The following is a 17,185-nucleotide window of genomic DNA, read 5'->3' as shown; positions in this document are numbered from 1 at the left end:
CCAACTCCATATTTATACTAGACCCGTCTAGCGCCAAAGATCTTGGAGTTTGCGTCATTTTTTAGCGTGGACACCTACCTTGTGTTAATGATATGCAAGGTAGGCGTTCCCTTCTAAAAAATGACTCCAAGGCATGTGCGCCTTATTTAAACTCCCGTGCAAAAATGACGCACGGGAGTGGGCGGGCCTTAAAAAATGACGTCCAGCCGCTTTTGCGTCATTTTTTAACGCCTGGTCAGGGCAGGCGTTAAGGGACCTGTGGGCTCGGAAGGAGCCCAGAGGTGCCCTCCCATGCCCCCAGGGACACCCCCTGCCACCCTTGCCCACCCCAGGAGGACGCCCAAGGATGGAGGGACCCATCCCAGGGAACTTCAGGTAAGTTCAGGTAAGTATTATTATTTTTTGTGGCATGGGGGGCCTGATTTGTGCCCCCCTACATGCCACTATGCCCAATGACCATGCCCAGGGGACATAAGTCCCCTGGGCATGGCCATTGGGCAAGGGGGCATGACTCCTGTCTGTGCTAAGACAGGAGTCATTTCAATGGGGGGTTGGGAGTCCAAAAAAATGGCGCAAATCGGGTTGAGGCCAAAATTTTGCCTCAGACCTGACTTGCCCCATTTTTTGACGCCCAAGCTACATTTTCCCCTACGCCGGCGCTGCCTGGTGTGAGTCATTTTTTTTTACGCACACCAGTCAGCTGCGCCGGCTAACGTCATTCAATAAATAAGGCGCCCGTATGCCGCTTTGGAATGGCGTTAAAATTTTTGACGCACAACTGCGTTGGCGCAGTTGTGCGTCAAAAAGTATAAATATGGGCCTAAATATTTTTTCTACAGTGTCGAACAAGCATATAGGGAGATAGTTGGTTGTATCATATTTTCAGACCTGCTTTAAAAATAGGGAAAATCTCTGCTCCTCTCCAAGTTAAAAGAATTGGTGCACCAGCCATGATGGCATTTGCGATTCGATTTAGATACAGTGCCAAACATCGTGCCTGAACCTGGAGCCTTAACCGCTTTCAGCTCACAGATAGCTTTGCGTGTTTCTTCCAGAGAGAAAATTCCTGTTACATCAGATGCCTCACAAGAAAACATAGAGGTGTCAACCAGTAAAATGGCTAATTTAATGGATGACACCTCCCTATCTGGTGTGTCAAGATCTGCATTAGCAATATTATCCACACTGTAAAGGGATTGAAAATGGGTAACCCAGTCCCTGGGCATGATATTAGATTCCAGTCTCATTATGTTAGTTTTGCCACCATGGCTGATTGTATTCCAGAAAATTGCCTGATTCCCATTCCAGACAGTATTCAAAATACCTCCTCATACAGAAGTGTCCCAAGATATTTTGGCCTGCTTTAGGATCTCTTTATATTTAGCTCTCATGGCCCGGATTTTGAGATTGGATGCCACTTTTAATAGTTTTAATCAAGCGGGTGTTAGCTTCTCTACATTCCCTGTTGTACCAGGTAGGGTTGGCTGTTTGTGGGAAGCAGTGTGGGGAGGTGGGTTAAGTAAAACAAAGGTTTTTCAGGTCCTCAAGACATTTAGCATGAAGCAAACAGGGAGAAGTCTGGGTCACCTAATGTAGATAGAATTGGGATGCAGGGGCAATATAGTTGGCAATGGGCAACCTCATTACTAGCAACGGTATTCCATATAACATTCCAACTATTATTAGTGATAGTAGAATCCCCTAAGGTCTGCCCAGATCCAGAAAGAATATGGTCCAGGCTGCCCTGGAGAGTTAAGAGCAAAGGGAAATTGTCCCTCTCATATCGGGAGGAGACTTCCATGTTGATAAGGGCTAGCTACAAGTAGAGATCTATGAGCATGTAGTCAATGATACTCGAGCACATGTTTTTTTCTAAATGTGGGTTTCATTATTAAATCCTAGGTAGCTCAGCCATTGCAAGTTCTCATGTGGCAGGATAGTGAAATATCCACCATCTTCAGACTGGCCTTGGATGTAGATGGAATGCAGGGGCCTAGCTGTTGCTGGATCCCCCTCTGTTGATCTTTATCACAGTCTATATTTTTATAGGGGCTGATGGCTTGAGTCATATATTGATGTCTCCTCCAAATATAACAGCAGAGGTCATACTAGCCATTGGGATACATTCTCTCAGTAATATTATGACCTGTGATTCAGTGGCCTTAGTGGTTCTTCTATTATGGACATTATACAGAGAGAGTTTTTTGGCATTCCAAGATAGGAGTTCCATCCCGAGTAAATTATGGGAATCAATATTTAATTGTTTCACTCTGCACCCTGGTGTGCTCCTAACCCGTATGGCAAGGTCCAGAAAAGGTCTGCAAATCTGTGTTCCCATGGCTGGTATGTAGAATGTTTTGAAGCCTTCCCTATAGGATGGAACTAGATCCCATGCTTCCTGGAACATGAAGGCATTGGCTTTTGTCAATGAATGCCCCCTGTCTTCTCGGGGCAATTTGCTCCTTGGTCCCACTATGTTCCATGACACTTCTTTTAGGATGGTATTCCTTTGGAGGCAACTGTATGGGCACCCTGTGAGATTGTTAGTATTGCTGCTGGGATCGTAATTAGTAGAATGGGGATATTTACATCATCCTCTAGCTGGAGATTTTTAAAGGCCAGTTCGAGGAGAGCAGGTAAGCAATTTGGAGTCACACTGACATTATCTGATGTATTCCTGATTTAAGTTCATCACTGTGCTAACTGCTCCACTAGGAAAGTTATCAGCTGTCATCTCCAGTCAGTCATTAAGGGACTTATGTGAAATAGCTTGTGATCTCTCAGTTCTTTCTGGTACAGGGTGATGGATTTTAAATTGGACTTGAGAGTTTAGTGACAGAAATATACAGGCATGGAGGGATGGAAGACCACTTACAGGATGTGTGGACCTAAGTGCCATCTTAACATAGTCAAAATTGTCCACTTCACGGGATAGAAAAGATGCTCCAAGTATGCCCAAATGAATTATACTAAGGCACTTTCGAACACCCCTGATCCAATGAGTGACCTTGTTGGTTAAGGAAGCCTCGTTCACTCAGATGTGGCTGCACTTTTTGACTTCTGTCATGTACACTGTCCTACTAGAGGTGGACTTGACCTATGCATGCCTTGCCCTAAAACCTTCTAGAACTAGTCGGTAGGTGTTTGGGTTGGGTCAAACAACTATGAAGCAATGGGGGCCTAAGAAGTGAAGAAATTATAGAATTATTGTCTAAAAAGGGAGGGGGTGGAATGTTGCTTCTAAGTGATGACCTCGCTTTGTGTCGCTTATACTAGCTTCATGAAGAGAATGTGAAAATCCATGATGATGGCCATTTGGTTGATGGATTAGGTCCTAAATAGGCCTAGGATTAAGGGGGAATACATACAATTATCTCCCTTAGCTGAGTGTGTGGTGTAGGGATGGTTTCCTGATACATATCAGGGTGGAGCGTGTTCGATGGAGGATTGAGTCCTCATTCTCGTTAGGCCTGATTAGGCTTTGGAATAACTTCCCTACTGCACTGGGGAGGGTTAGGAGCTGCCTCACAGACCTTTGGCCCAACCTTCCTGATGGAGTGGCTTGGAAGCATAGCATTCAAGATATGTCATGAAGGGAACTCTGACAGTAAGCGTACCTTGTTCTCTTACATCAAGCAGTTAGTGCAGAGTATTGTTGGTTCTAATGGAATGTGGGGTTCTGTATGGGTTTGGACTTGGGGAGCAGAGACTTTGTGACTTTTAGGAATTTATGCCAGTTTTTCAGGGGCAAGAGTTTCACTAGCCTGTGGAGAATTGCTCTAGGGACGCTTTCTCGAACAGTGAAGATCCCTTTAGGTTTTTTTTAGATGGATTTGTTGGGTTGGGATTACCTGGATGTAAGATCTGCTCTCGTTCCTCTAATAAATGATCAACTTCTTAATTGGTACAGTTATTTGGGGCTAGTCATTGGGCTTTCCTGATAGTGGGCTCCCCTATATTTTTTCAGTGCTTTTCCTCTTTTCCTTTTCCCCAATTATCTTTACTAGAGGTGACACTTTTTATCATCAGAATATACAAAGAATCTTCAGATAAGGATAGAGAAAGCAAATAAGAAATAACTGTAATACATTATTAATCCACAGCAGATCACAGGTAAGCATACAAACAGAACAAAAAGCACCAAATTACAGCCTCTATGTCCAGCCAGAAAGGACTGATTGCAAGATCGGCTGCTCTCTGCAAGTTTGCAGATTGTCTGAGAGCAAAGTTGCTTAAACAGGCAAATATGTATGCCCTATCCATGGTGAGAAAAGATGCCTTGCTAGCAGGAGCAAGATCAGAATAGTCATTAGGGCTGAACTCTCACACAATCCTCCTAGCAATAGCTCAAGATAATATAAAATAGGCAACAAATTACCTTAAAAAGAGAGACAAACGAAAAGAGAGTGGCCAAGCCCAGTCTCCTCTGGCCTCTGACAGGTACAGACAGGCCTGCTCTTTGCCTAGGCATGCGCCCAGGCTTTTCTGGTGCCACATTACTAACAAAGAGCTTTTAAGCACTGTGGCAGCAAATCAGGAGTGTGCCCCTTCTGTTTAGAGCAAGGTATTTGCTGAGGGAGGAAGTCCCACACCAGCAGAATAGAAATGCAGTGTGCTAGACCTGGTATCTTTTGGCGTGGTTTCCCCTGACTTTCTGCTTTCTGACCTCCTGTTTTGACTGTGTGCTGAACTTCGTTTTTGCTGGCTTTAGGACTCTGTGCACTTTACCACTGCTATTAAGTGCTAAAGTGCATGTGCTCTGTGCCTAAAACATGGTAACAATGGTTTCTCCATGGTTGGCATATTTGGTTTGCTAGCAAGTCCCCATTAAAGTGCACTATGTGTGCCCAGGGCCTGTTAGTAAAATACCACTGGTGGCCTGCAGCATTGGTTGTGCCTCCCACTACGGTAGCCTTTCAAACGTGCCTCAGGCCTGCAATTGCAGAGCCTCTGTGTGCAGTTAAACTGCCATTTCAACTATGCAAGCGTACCCACTTCCAAGTCCCAAACCGTCCTTTTTATTATATTTAAGTCACCCCCAATGTAGGCCCTAGTTATCCCCAAGGGTAGGACACAGTGTATTTAAAAAGTTGTACATGTACTTTGAAGGTTAACATTTCCAGGTAGTGAAAACCCCATTAAATTAGTTTTTCGCTATTGCAAGGACTATCTCTCACACAGGCTAATGTTAGGGTTACCTTGGAACATCTTCTAAATGTAATTTCCAAATGGGAAAAGATAGAAAAATTGAGTTTGGTCTCTCTGGACTCGCAATTTTAAAATACATCTTTTGGTAAAGTTGTTTTTTAAATTGAAGTCCTGAAAAAGCCACTTTTAGAAAAATGACATTTTCTTACTTTAACCATTCTGTGCCTTGCCTGTCTCTGAATACACATCTGGGTTTAGGTGACAGCTACATTTGTGCATTCTGTCCAGAAAGGGCATGGTGCCTGCTTGTGGACAAAGTCCCACCACAGCGGAATGGAAATGCAGTGTATCTCGGCCCCTGTGCCACAGTTTTAACAAAGCATTTTTAAATGCTTTGGTAGAAAATCAGGAGTGTGTCCCTCCTCCTTATGACAAGGTGTCTCCTGGGGGACAAAGTCCTACCTTTCAGAATGAGAATGCAGCATCTCCGGGCCCCGGTGCCCCAGTACTAACAAAGCACTTTTATGTGCTGTGGCAGCAAATCAGGAGCGTGCCCCTTCTCCATGGGGCAAACTGTCTGCTAAGGGACAAAGTCCCAACCCAGCAGAATGGAAATTCAGTGTCTCTGGGCCTTTTCACATATAGGAAGGAGCCTGCCCAAGACCAGAGTATTGCTACCATGGTCAAGCTTGACCGCAATAAGAATCACACTGTGATTACAATTCTCACTATAAAAGCTCTTTATTACTTTGTGTTTCCTGGAGAAGGAGACCCCCTTGTAGTGGACCTACATCTGTGTGGTGTGAGGGAAGAGGTTAGGAACTTGTTGGCTAAACTACTACTTTTGCATTCATTGCCCAAGAGGCTCTTCCTTCCTTGTGACTGTTGACTGGTTAGTATTGTAGACTTGGCTGCCCTAGGCCATCCTGTGTTGAACAGTTACCATTATGACTGTATCCCTAGATGTCAAATGAACCACCCTGCCTCTATAATGGAGAATGCCTTAAGTTTTCAAGGACTGGATCCCCTCGCTTCTGGCTTCAATAAATGCTCGCTGTCACCTACTTCTCCAGCCCATTAGGATCTCGGCATACTAACCATGAGTGACCAGAACCCTGCTCTCATCCACAGAGGAAACAAAAACAGACAAGATAATTTACAACCGAAGGATACATAAGAACCAAATTGTGCAACCTCACATAGACAACTATGTATTTTTTCGTAGACCCCCCACACACATCCCAAACACACATACATATACACACACACACACACTGCTAGCCGTAAATATGCCAGAGAACATGCAGGTGCTTATTGTGCTTGATTTTTTCCACACACACTGGGGTAAAAGATCTGCTGTATAGAAAAAAAGGCCAGCTAAGCCCTACTATAGTGTAAAAATGTGAAAGTGCTATGCTTTTTTTGTTTCTGCTACGCTCCTCCTATACTTAAATAAAAGGATGGATGTGACTGAACGGGGAATACATTCTTTAGCTTATTGATACTGTATATCAGTTTTGTACACCCACTATACTCTCACTGCCCCGGAGAGTTAAAGCGTAAAAAAAGAAATGTGGCATTTCAGTGACAATGCAGCCGTGCCCGGTCCCTTGTTTCCATGGACAACGGCCAGTATTTGTGACTAGGATTACCTAGTTGCTCACAAGCCCAACAGGCCCAAGAAAACTGGCCTGAGACTCTCTACTGTAATCTGAGCAGGTTGGTACGAGGGTGTTCAATGGCTGTTAATTTTGTTTTTTGCTTTTGTTTAAGGTCGGCTATGATGCCAGTATGTGAGCGGTTTGTGCAGGGATGATGTGGTTAGTTTCAGTTGCTTAGGCTTTTGTGTTTTTTGTTTAAATGGACGTTTTCAAACCTTATATTGTGTGTTTGTCTACAGAGATATTATTGCGGTCAGGACGAGTCTGCTGTCATGGCTTCCAATTTTCTTATAATCTTTCTCTAATGTCTGACCTTCCCCATGACAGTGGAGATTTACCTGATATGGTCTTCTGCAGAATTTAGGCTTTTCTTTTGAGAAACACGTTGTTCTTTTATCTCCGCTTCCTCCAGTTTGCTTGCTGTTCCTTGCTCTTCAGATCAGATGTTCTGCATTTGGTATCCTCCTAGATTTCCGTAGTTTTTTTTTTAAACTGGGAATCATTGTTTAGAATGCTTTGCATGTATTCCTTAGATCTGCATCATTTCACTTTTTGTCACCCCTGGAGGGGGCACAGATTTCTGTCTACAGCTGCTGCAGCACAATCCGTTGCAGCAACGGTTGGTTTGGTCTTCCTGGTGTATTCAGTCGTCATCTTTTTGACAACTCTGTTTTGCACGTGAGAGGAGATGTTGTCGACCTAAGATTTGTTTTTTGCTGCGACTGTTATGTTGCTGATTTTTCCAATAGCCATTCACTTTCCTTGCTGTTGTATTGGAACCAGTGACATGGTTGACACATTACTCCTGGGCATCTGCTGAGATCTAGCCGTAAAAGACATGACTCAGCTTTCAATATTTTATAGTATTAAAACTTTGAGGACAACAAAGTTGTAATGTTCAGATTACTTACCAAAAGTCTACAACAATTGCCTGTTTATCAGACATGACTCGGCCTTGCACTGCGAGGAGTGTGACAGTGTAGGAGTCGATATGAATAAGATCCTCCACATGTAACTAGAGGATACAAGGTGTGTTCATCAAACTTTTGTACCATACCTCACAAAAGTGTGTTTTTTACCCAGGTACTACATGATATTCTCATGGAGGGTCAATATATGTCACCTGGGTGCACCTAAGGCCACGTAATTTGATGGACCTTTAAAAGCCCCCCATGGAATTAGCAGTTCCACATAAACACCTAGGTCTGATGCAAGGGAAACAGGACTGGAATCACTGATTCCCTTGGCAATTTGATACTTCTCAGAGATCATCAGTTTATAAATCAGCAAATAATACTCCCAAACCCACAGGAGTTACTTTACCACCAGTAAAGGTAACTCCGTGGGGTGGGCGAATTACTGTCCCCATTACAGGAGCAATCAAAATGAGGTCTTAACTACACTAAGCAGTGTAACCTTGTTTTATAACGTTTCAACTTCTTTTTTTACTCCTTTTCTGCCTAACAAACATACCCAAACCATCAAAGAGATGTTTACCCATATTTTGGCTACACCTTGACATTTCAATGTACACATGACCTACAAGTGCATCCTATAATAATCACTTTGTGTTGAAAGTCACCTCCATATATAAAAGCTTGTAAGTAAAATCCAGTATTTTTTTCCGTTATCAAATCAAGCTACCAAAAGCTCCCAGTAGAACCAGTGGACATGACATCCATAGACAGCTTTAGATTTTAATTCAATGAAAAGGCAAACTGGCATTTGCTGCAGTCATTTTGAGGTTTTAATCATATTAAATGTGGTTAGCGGTCTCATAAAATCAACATTTTCACATATACGAACGCAAGACAACCATGTTGAATACAAAAATACTCACTATTTAAAACTGAGCTCAATGTGAACAAATCTTCATGAAGTTTTTCTAGACACCCTTTATGACAGTACGATCAAGCAACAATTGCTTTTAGACAATCAGAAATACAAGCAGTGGCCTGGCGGCGCCTTACAAATTCAATACTTGGCAATGTATCATTTTTTTCCCCGAGTATCTATTTTGGTGCAGGGCTAGGTTAGCAATTTCAAAGAAGCCTTTAAATATAAATTATTGTAATATCATTGTTGTAAATTTAACAATTCAGGGGTTCATCTGAGTCAATAATTAGTATCAGCCAAGCTTTTCCATCCTACTGATTAAGTAGAGGACTTGACTAGGAGCTAAAATGATCCCTAAACAATGGTTCCAGTTCCAGCCCCAGTGTGGTCAAGCAAGTGCAGTGTCTGAGCATGACCCTTGGTCAGGGCACGAAAGCGGAGAATGGGGGGGAGGGGGAGCAAATGTTTTTCATCATTCAAGGATTTCTTTTTTTCTAGGAAATGTGGCCATTTCAATTTACAACAAATTTTACACATACACTTTATGAAGCATTCCACAATCTCGGGGTGCGGAGCAGTACCTTGGCAACAACTAAACGTAAAAGTGCATAAAATGACAATGGTGTACTGTCTGTGTTACACAGCAGCATTTGAGGCTAGGTGATCTCGGGGTGATGCAGCCCAACAGGCTCTATAAGCACCCCCCTATCCTCTAAAATATTGGGGGGCTTCTTTAAGCACCATATAACCAGCCCAGCCATAATGAAATACAAAGAAATGTCCTGAAAGGATTGTTAAAACCAAAACAGCAACAAGAAAATGAGGCCTTGGAAAAGTAAAAATAAAAAAAATAAAACAAAAAAACTATATATAGCAATCATCACACCTAGAGATGTAAAACAAAGTTCACAACATTTTTATTTAAAAAAGTAAAGTATAAAACGTGTATGAAAATAAAACCATTGTTATCTATCTTGCAAAAAGAAACTACTTTACCTGTAGAAACCTGTAGCAATAAAGCTCAGAAGTGAAAATCAATCTCATGTAAAATGGAGTGCATATAAACCACAGGGAAAGCAATTGGCCCTGTAAGAGCAGGCTGCCACCGCTCGCTGAATGCTATGATTCCGCCCTCGCGCTATTTTAGCATTTTCTGCATTTGTAGAGCATGAATTACTTCATTTAATGTACGAGAGAAAATGCCAATTAATTTCAAATATCCAGACGACAGTTCTCTGTAATCTATAAACTGCAGCCTATTTTTTTAATCCCCCCAGAGCAACAGGGCTTTCTTTAGGGCTAACAAAAATGAAATATTCTTCCTCTGCTCTGCCAGGTTTAGTTGTAGCTCTCGGAAGCCCCACGGGAATTTCCTTAAACACAGCTGAAGCCCGGGCGCCAAGTGCTTTCTTCGCACAACATTTTTAGATATAGAGCAGATGGTACAGACATGACCTGAATTAAGAGCAGCTCATCATCCTTCTGTCTCAGCCGCTCTCCAGCGTCACAAAAATATAGCGTATTACACAAGAAATCAAAGAAAACGTGAGGAGTCTGCTACAAAGAGGTGCAATAACACAGCGATACACTCAATAACCAGAGACAATACAGACGAATAATTTACAGCCCCTTTCCATTGCATAAAAACAGCCTAAAGGTGACAATTCCGAGAAATGCATGTAGCCCTAAGACCTTGGATACAGTCTCTTGGATATAGTCTTGGCGGATCGCCCCCCACTAAAAGCCACGTAAAAGGGAATTACTGACTCTCTAAGAATGTAGTCAGTGAGATGGCAAAAATATGAAATCAGTTTCCGTCCGTGGTAAAGCTGTCTGGAAAGATGCCATAGGATACATACATTCATTTCTGTGCAACTAATGACATCAAAAGTGATGGGTTACCATGAAGTACTTGAGTCAAGGTGTGGTCTGTACCAGTTCATCTCAATCGGACCAGGTTAGAAGAGTTAACCTGAAAACAGCATAGCAGGCGCTAGTTCACCGTCTCAAAAAGTGGCCCCATATTTGGCGGCCCATCAGATATGGCCTACAAAGCCGTGGGCAGAGCAGAATGCCTTTTAACTCCTTCTTGATGCACTGAAATTGTATTTTTTCACACAGCTTCATCCCTGACCAGTTTCTTTCATTACTTACGATTTGCGCCAATGTTAAAAGATCCTGATAAGCACAAGTTGATATGGCTCTTCCAAAATAGTGGTGCATGTGATATGTTGTAGGTACCTGTAAATATTAAGCAAGAAGTTGCTTGAAATACGCTACATGATAGGGCAGCGAGTTGCAGCGGAACTATCCACCCATCTTAACTGGGAGTCTCAAGATACCCTGTCAGCATAATTAACATCCTACTTAAGGGTCACACATACTACATGCATCACTGGACGAGGAAGGTTAAAAAAACTGATCAAACCATGACAGAATTGGAACATTTATGACCTGTCCTAATAATAGGATTTTCAAAATTGAAAGAACTTTCAACGGTATGAAAAACAAACAAGATTAAAAAAAAAACCAATACAACAGGCATTTAAGCTTTAGGAAGGGGAGACAATAGATAGGCAAGGGCATCTCTTGCAAGCCAAGAGTGCATACATGTTATGTGGCAATACACAGTTTAAAATCCCAGGGAATAAACAGTTGCAAACGAGCAAGACGTTCACGCATTTTCATAATGCAGGCTTTCAAAATTCTTACCATCTTCCATTTTTTCCTATATACAGTGCTTAATTTGTGTCTGTGCTTGCAAGTGGTGAGTACCAGCACTCAGGTTTGGGGACTAGGACATACTTTTTAGCATGAGGATTCCACACACAGTGTAAGAGACAAAGATAGGAGGAAATGAAGAGGGAATAGAAATGTAGAAAAACGCAAAGGGAAAAGGCATCCCCAAAATTAAAATAAAGAGACCGGCAGTGTGGCGTGGTGTAAAAAAGCAGCCATGAGATGGAATCAATACTAGTTGGACTTTGTTTTCAGCAATTCCAGCTTTCCGCAGGGACCAGCCAAACTTCGGGGCCCTGCGCCTTTTTTTTTTAACCAAATTAAGCTCCGAGTTTACTTTTGTTGATGACAGCTGACAATGCATAATTCTACCTCTTCTTTCGAGTCAACTCCCGAAGCCAAAACGTAGAGCACGTCGGACCACTACCCCTCCATTTACAGAGAGTACTACTTCCAAGCCATACAGCGAACCCTAACGAGCAGTCCCGTGGGTGACGCACGGTGGTAAGCGTGACGCTGCACAGGCTGGACTTCTCTTGCAGGAGCTGTTTGTTTTTGACACTACACTGGCAGATATGCAGAGAGAGGCGAATCTGTGACACTACATTCCAAGGCTGTCAGGAAATACATTTTAAGTTGAGAAAAAAACAGAAGGAAATCTACCCGTTAAACTGTCAATGTGTTCAGTCAGAAAGGCATACTTTTAAGGCTTATGTAAAACATTTAATAACTGACATAAAACCAGAATCACATTTTGACATGTTGCAATGTTTTTTTCCTCGAGTTTGACATGCACAAGGGCAGGAGTGGCAGTCTGCAGAGCACGATTTGCATCAATTTACATTACGTTAGTACCAGGTGATCCGACTTCTGAAAAGGACGCAAACGTTATATTTTTCTCCATTTGCACTTAGAGTGCTGGATCGTGAACATATGGCACGTGCATTGTAGCAGGCATTCTTCAGCTGAAAGGCAATCTTGGTCTATCCATTTCTACTCGAACCAACATTAAAAAATAAAAATGGCGCCCCTGGGGGTTAGTTTTAGAAACTAAAATATATTTTTTCCCCGACTGTAATAATAAATGCTTAGTGAGAGCAGGGTGCACTAGGAATCGTAAGCGCCTAAAGCACACTGGCCTCTGTAATATAACTACAACGGAGTTAATGTAGATGATATGCAGAAGCAGGCGCAGGTAACCAGCAAGACTAAACCTTAAGGGCACACACTGTAGGCCTATTTTCTGGTTTCAGGTAACATTTCTAGGCTACACCTGACCCGAAGCGGTTAAAACAGTGCAGGGGGGTAAAATCTCACTACTTGAACCTGCTTGTAAGTACATCGAAATCGATGCAGGCGTGCAGCCGCCATTGTGGAGCTCCCATCTGTTGACTTCTAGAACTTCTCTGAATGTGTTGGACTGCACTGGAGTGGGCCTGACAGCACCAACCACCGGATGCAGCAACCTGCTGTTTACAGCATCAATATTGAAACAACTTTTGGCATGGATTGTCCATGCCTCTAAACATGGACACAGAACTGAGCAGGTCTGGTCAAGAATGGGAAAAAGGATACTCTTAATGTCGCAACAGACCTGGCTCAAGCTGCCTACATGTAGTCTGACTGTAAACAGACATTAACTTTCACCACTGATATTTATTTCAACTAGGCCAGCAAGCAAAGCTCCCAACAGGTAATACCACAGGAAGATAATGAACGACTTAGAAACTCTGCAACTATAAAAGGTAAACGAATTTCGACAAATTAAGCTGCTTAAATTCAATAGTGTAGCAAGGATGCGATGGGCCCTGGTGCAAGCCAGGAAAATAGCCTCTTTCACTGCTGTCGAGGGTAGTAAAATACAGCAATTATCAGGGTTCAACGGGCCCCTCCGGGCTCTGGGCCCCTGTGCACTGCACCAACAGTAGAGACGTCCCTTTTTAAATAATTTAAGAAACTACAATGTTTACATAAAGTATGACAATAAGTGGTACATTAGATGCATGACTAATATAACACATCACAATTGGAATCAATGGGTTCTGGGTAACTGAGTAAAATCGCAGAATTGTATGAAATTGTTATGGCAACATGTTCCATTTTGGCTTGGGATATCAGCTGCAAAACAAAGATTTTTGGTGTGGCAAGGAAAAGACAGGTTTTCAACACATCCAAATACATTGAACCTGATGGATTTAATTTAAGGGCCATGAATATACGGAATAAAAATAAAGGCACAACAGCGGGTGAAAAAAATGCAAAGGCATCTAAAACTAGAGGATTGTAGCCTATGAAGCCATCTGTGACACTTCCTACACAATTTCACACGGAATGGAAGTTTCTGTCACTCCACCTTTTAGCAAGCAATGTGAAAAATGAAAGGCGCTGGTATGAACACATCTGCATGTCAAGGGAAACTAGACTACGACGTATCTCCTGGGGACCTCAGTTGAACATAAGGGTAGCAGTTGCACTTTTAAAAAATGCACACCCTGCTAAACAAGCACGAAATATCAATTTATCAAGAACCCGCTTCTTAAAATGACTGGCACATCACTCGAGAGAAGGGCTAATGCATGAACCATTTTCAGCCTCAAGCCTCATCAGAAAGATGCCAGTTCTTCACACACGAAAGTAGTGGTATCACAAGCAGCCCTCAAGTCCAGCTACTGTAGTGGTGCATTTTTGCAACCAATCACCTGCCTGCAAAAATTAACATATTTGACTTTGTTCTGAGGCCGATATTCCGGTGATCGTTCAAACTTTTGCTGGTCAAATACAAGATGGCTGTTTTTCAACGAATTCAAGAATACACATTTCACAACAGATGTTAAGGTTCTGATCATTTCTGGTGTAGGCCACAAAGACTTGTAACCGGCCACAGCCTCGGTCATCACTCACCCATACCTAGCAATACCGAATTTGGATCTCAGAGAAGAAAGCAATGTTTGCAAACCCCACGGCGATGACCAAATGAACTGTACAATACCAGAGCTATTAACACACTCTATAAACAAAGTCGCATTTTGCCAAAAGACATTATGTATGAAAAGCCACAACTGATGTCTTGGTTTTACTCTGCTTTTAATGGAATGATGCGACAAACAATCAGAAACATTTTCCAGCAAGTAATTGAGGACTAAAAGACTGCAGCGGAAAACATAACTAAAGTCGCTTGCAGTCCTCTGCCTCAAACGAATCAGTCATATGCCTCTTCTTACACAACCACGATGCAGCAATCACGCACAGTCGGAAACAGAGGGTTCAAAATACAGCTAACAAATCTACACTTCAATTTGCAATAGCTTTAGATTGTCTCAACCCACCATTACTTCACTCGAGGTCACAAGAAAAAGGCCACAGAAAAGACAAACGGCAGCCAGTTGTGGCTATATATATTTTTAAAATATGTATGGGTGGCTTTGCACGAATCCTCTGCCCATAGAAACATTATTTAAAAATGCCTTTTTTTACTTTTACATTTTATTGTAAAAATGCCATATCATATTTGCTGCTGGCCTATACCGTAACGGTAAATCCTATCTTAACTGAATTTAGCCATATAGGTTTTCGAATTATCATTATATGTTTTAAGAAGTGTGATGCTGGTTCTCAATTGCCAATTGTAGTATGGTGTTGTCAGTACATTTAATCCCAGCTTATTATTGGCTTGTCACCTACTCCGGTTTTGTGAGTGATTTTAAAACGCAGCATTCTGCTTACTGTATCAACAATGTATGGACTGTGTGGGATTAACTGAAGCCAAGCACAAGCCCTACTGATCAGCTGTAACCAACTGTCTTTCTCATATTACAATAAGATTACACAACGCTAACATTTAAGACGCCATTTACACCTAACGCAAGCCCTCCAAAAAAGGGTACATTTTTACAACCCTTCCTACAAGTTTTAGAACAAGCAAGGCACACCACGTGCAGAATGTCCTTTTTCCTATAGCCGTGTGGCAGAAGTAGGAATCAGAAATCCACACCCTTCATACCTTAGTAGCCATATCCTTCAAGATTCCTACTTATTTTATTTTGATAAGAATAAAGACAAAATGCAAAAAAGTGGGTAAAATAATGGAAACTTAAGAGACATGGTACACAGAACAAACGTGAAACATGGCAGATTGGAAAGTGCCTACTTTTAAAAACTACTTCACAATGTTCTAGGTTATAATTGTCTTCAATGTGCAATTTAATAAGTAAAAAAGCTTTATCAACTCGATAATGTTTCAGCCCCTACAAGGCTACTAATCATAAAAAAACAAGGAGCACACCATTTCTGGAAACCTCAGGAGTGATGCTACCTATACATTGAAAATGCTGATGTCCATCTACTACTGCATTAATGAAGATCACACTTTACATACTAGTAAAATATCCACTCATTAGGAGATGACTTCATCTTGATAATACCATTAAAATCATTACAAAAGTACAAGGTATGTCATACAAATGTGATTCTTCATGCAGCCTTCTTCTATAATGCGACCACGAGTGGGAAACTTGCATTCACAGGCACGTCCCGCAGATGCTGTAAGCCATGTTCCACCTTTGACTCATTTTGGGGCTAAACAGGTCACTAGCGTTTTTTTAGTGCTTTGCATTCAGAAGTCAATGCTGCACCCTTCAGATTCTCGCCACCAATTTTCTGTAACTATCGCCTATTTTCCACACCCCTCTGACTAGTACCAACATAGTACCAACATAGTATGTTTCAATGTAATGAGCCCCATCAACCGCAGGAAATCACAGTGAAGCGTTTTGAAATGCACGACATGTTGTGGAGGACAATGCCGAGAAGAAAGACCAAGACGCATGCCACCAGGATCACAGTGCAAACTCCAGACCATGTTGAGCTCTTAACCACACCCCTCCTCTCTGGCTCCTCCTCCACAATTCCACGTGGCGCTCCACCCTGCAAGGGCTGCTGCTCCACTGGTACTGTCACCACTGTGACAGATTTCTGCTGGCCGCCAGGTAAAAGGCGGCATCCAATGTCACCAGGCAAGAGGGCCCGCTCCTTGGAGACCGGCATTGGCAGCATGTAGCAGCCATTACTAGGGAGCTTGATGAAGACTGGAGTATTCTGTGAGGAGTGAGGGATTGCAATGACCGCAATTACATCAGGGTCATCAGGCAGCTGAGAAACAGAGTATCCGGGTGGCAACTTTGTAATACCGCGGCACCAAGGGCACCGCAAGTCTTTTTGACTGGCTCTCATCTGCTGGAGGCAGACAGAGCAGCATGTGTGTTGACAGTCCAGCAACTTGGGCCGTCGCAGAGGGCTGTAATAATTGAAACAGATTTGGCATTCCAGAAGCAAATCTTGTGAAAGAGTTTCCATTGTTGATAAAATTACTCAAAACCTAAACTGAATCCTGCTGTTTAGCCTCGGTGCAATGATCTTCAATTCTGTCATCAAGGTCACAGTGATGTTTTCACAGTGTTTCGTTCCCCTGTGTTTTCGGCTGGGGAAATGGTTAGCATTCATGTAGGCAGTTTTCAAGCTTAAATCGCTACATTACCTAGAAGAAAACTGAAAAAGAAATGTATTAGTCAGAAAGGCAAACAAAATAGAAAAACAAATGACATAAGTTTAAGTGTATACGGATAACCTTAGCAAATCATTAATAACTGATACATTAAAAAAATAAGTCTGATTTACTGAATTTATGACTACACAGTTGATCTACGTTTACATTTGTTGACTATCGCACAATTTTTGGATGCATTTAAAATTTAACGTGAACTAAGGACGTTTTATCCCTGCTTGTGCTTTGCGTGAACTGGTTG

General features: G+C 42.2%; 1 protein-coding gene across 5 annotated transcripts in view; it reads right to left on the bottom strand.

Moving 5' to 3' along the window:
• RNF152 (ring finger protein 152) overlaps positions 1-17,185 on the bottom strand; it is a 239,029-nt gene that overhangs the window by 12,194 nt on the left and 209,650 nt on the right. For 4 of the 5 annotated variants that reach the window (XM_069219503.1, XM_069219501.1, XM_069219504.1 and 1 more), the window contains one exon: positions 12,086-16,928. The exons of the other annotated variant lie outside the window; for it this stretch is intronic. In XM_069219503.1, the coding sequence (XP_069075604.1) occupies positions 16,125-16,736 (612 nt within the window). In that variant the 5' untranslated portion in view covers positions 16,737-16,928 and the 3' untranslated portion in view covers positions 12,086-16,124. Of the gene's footprint in view, positions 1-12,085; positions 16,929-17,185 lie in introns of those variants that run through there. 5 annotated transcript variants of the gene reach the window in all.

Source organism: Pleurodeles waltl, chromosome 2_2 (assembly GCF_031143425.1).
Source record: "Pleurodeles waltl isolate 20211129_DDA chromosome 2_2, aPleWal1.hap1.20221129, whole genome shotgun sequence".
Taxonomy (NCBI): domain Eukaryota; kingdom Metazoa; phylum Chordata; class Amphibia; order Caudata; family Salamandridae; genus Pleurodeles; species Pleurodeles waltl.
The sequence above is the reverse complement of the archived record's forward strand: the minus strand, read 5'-3'. Positions and strand labels throughout refer to the sequence as shown.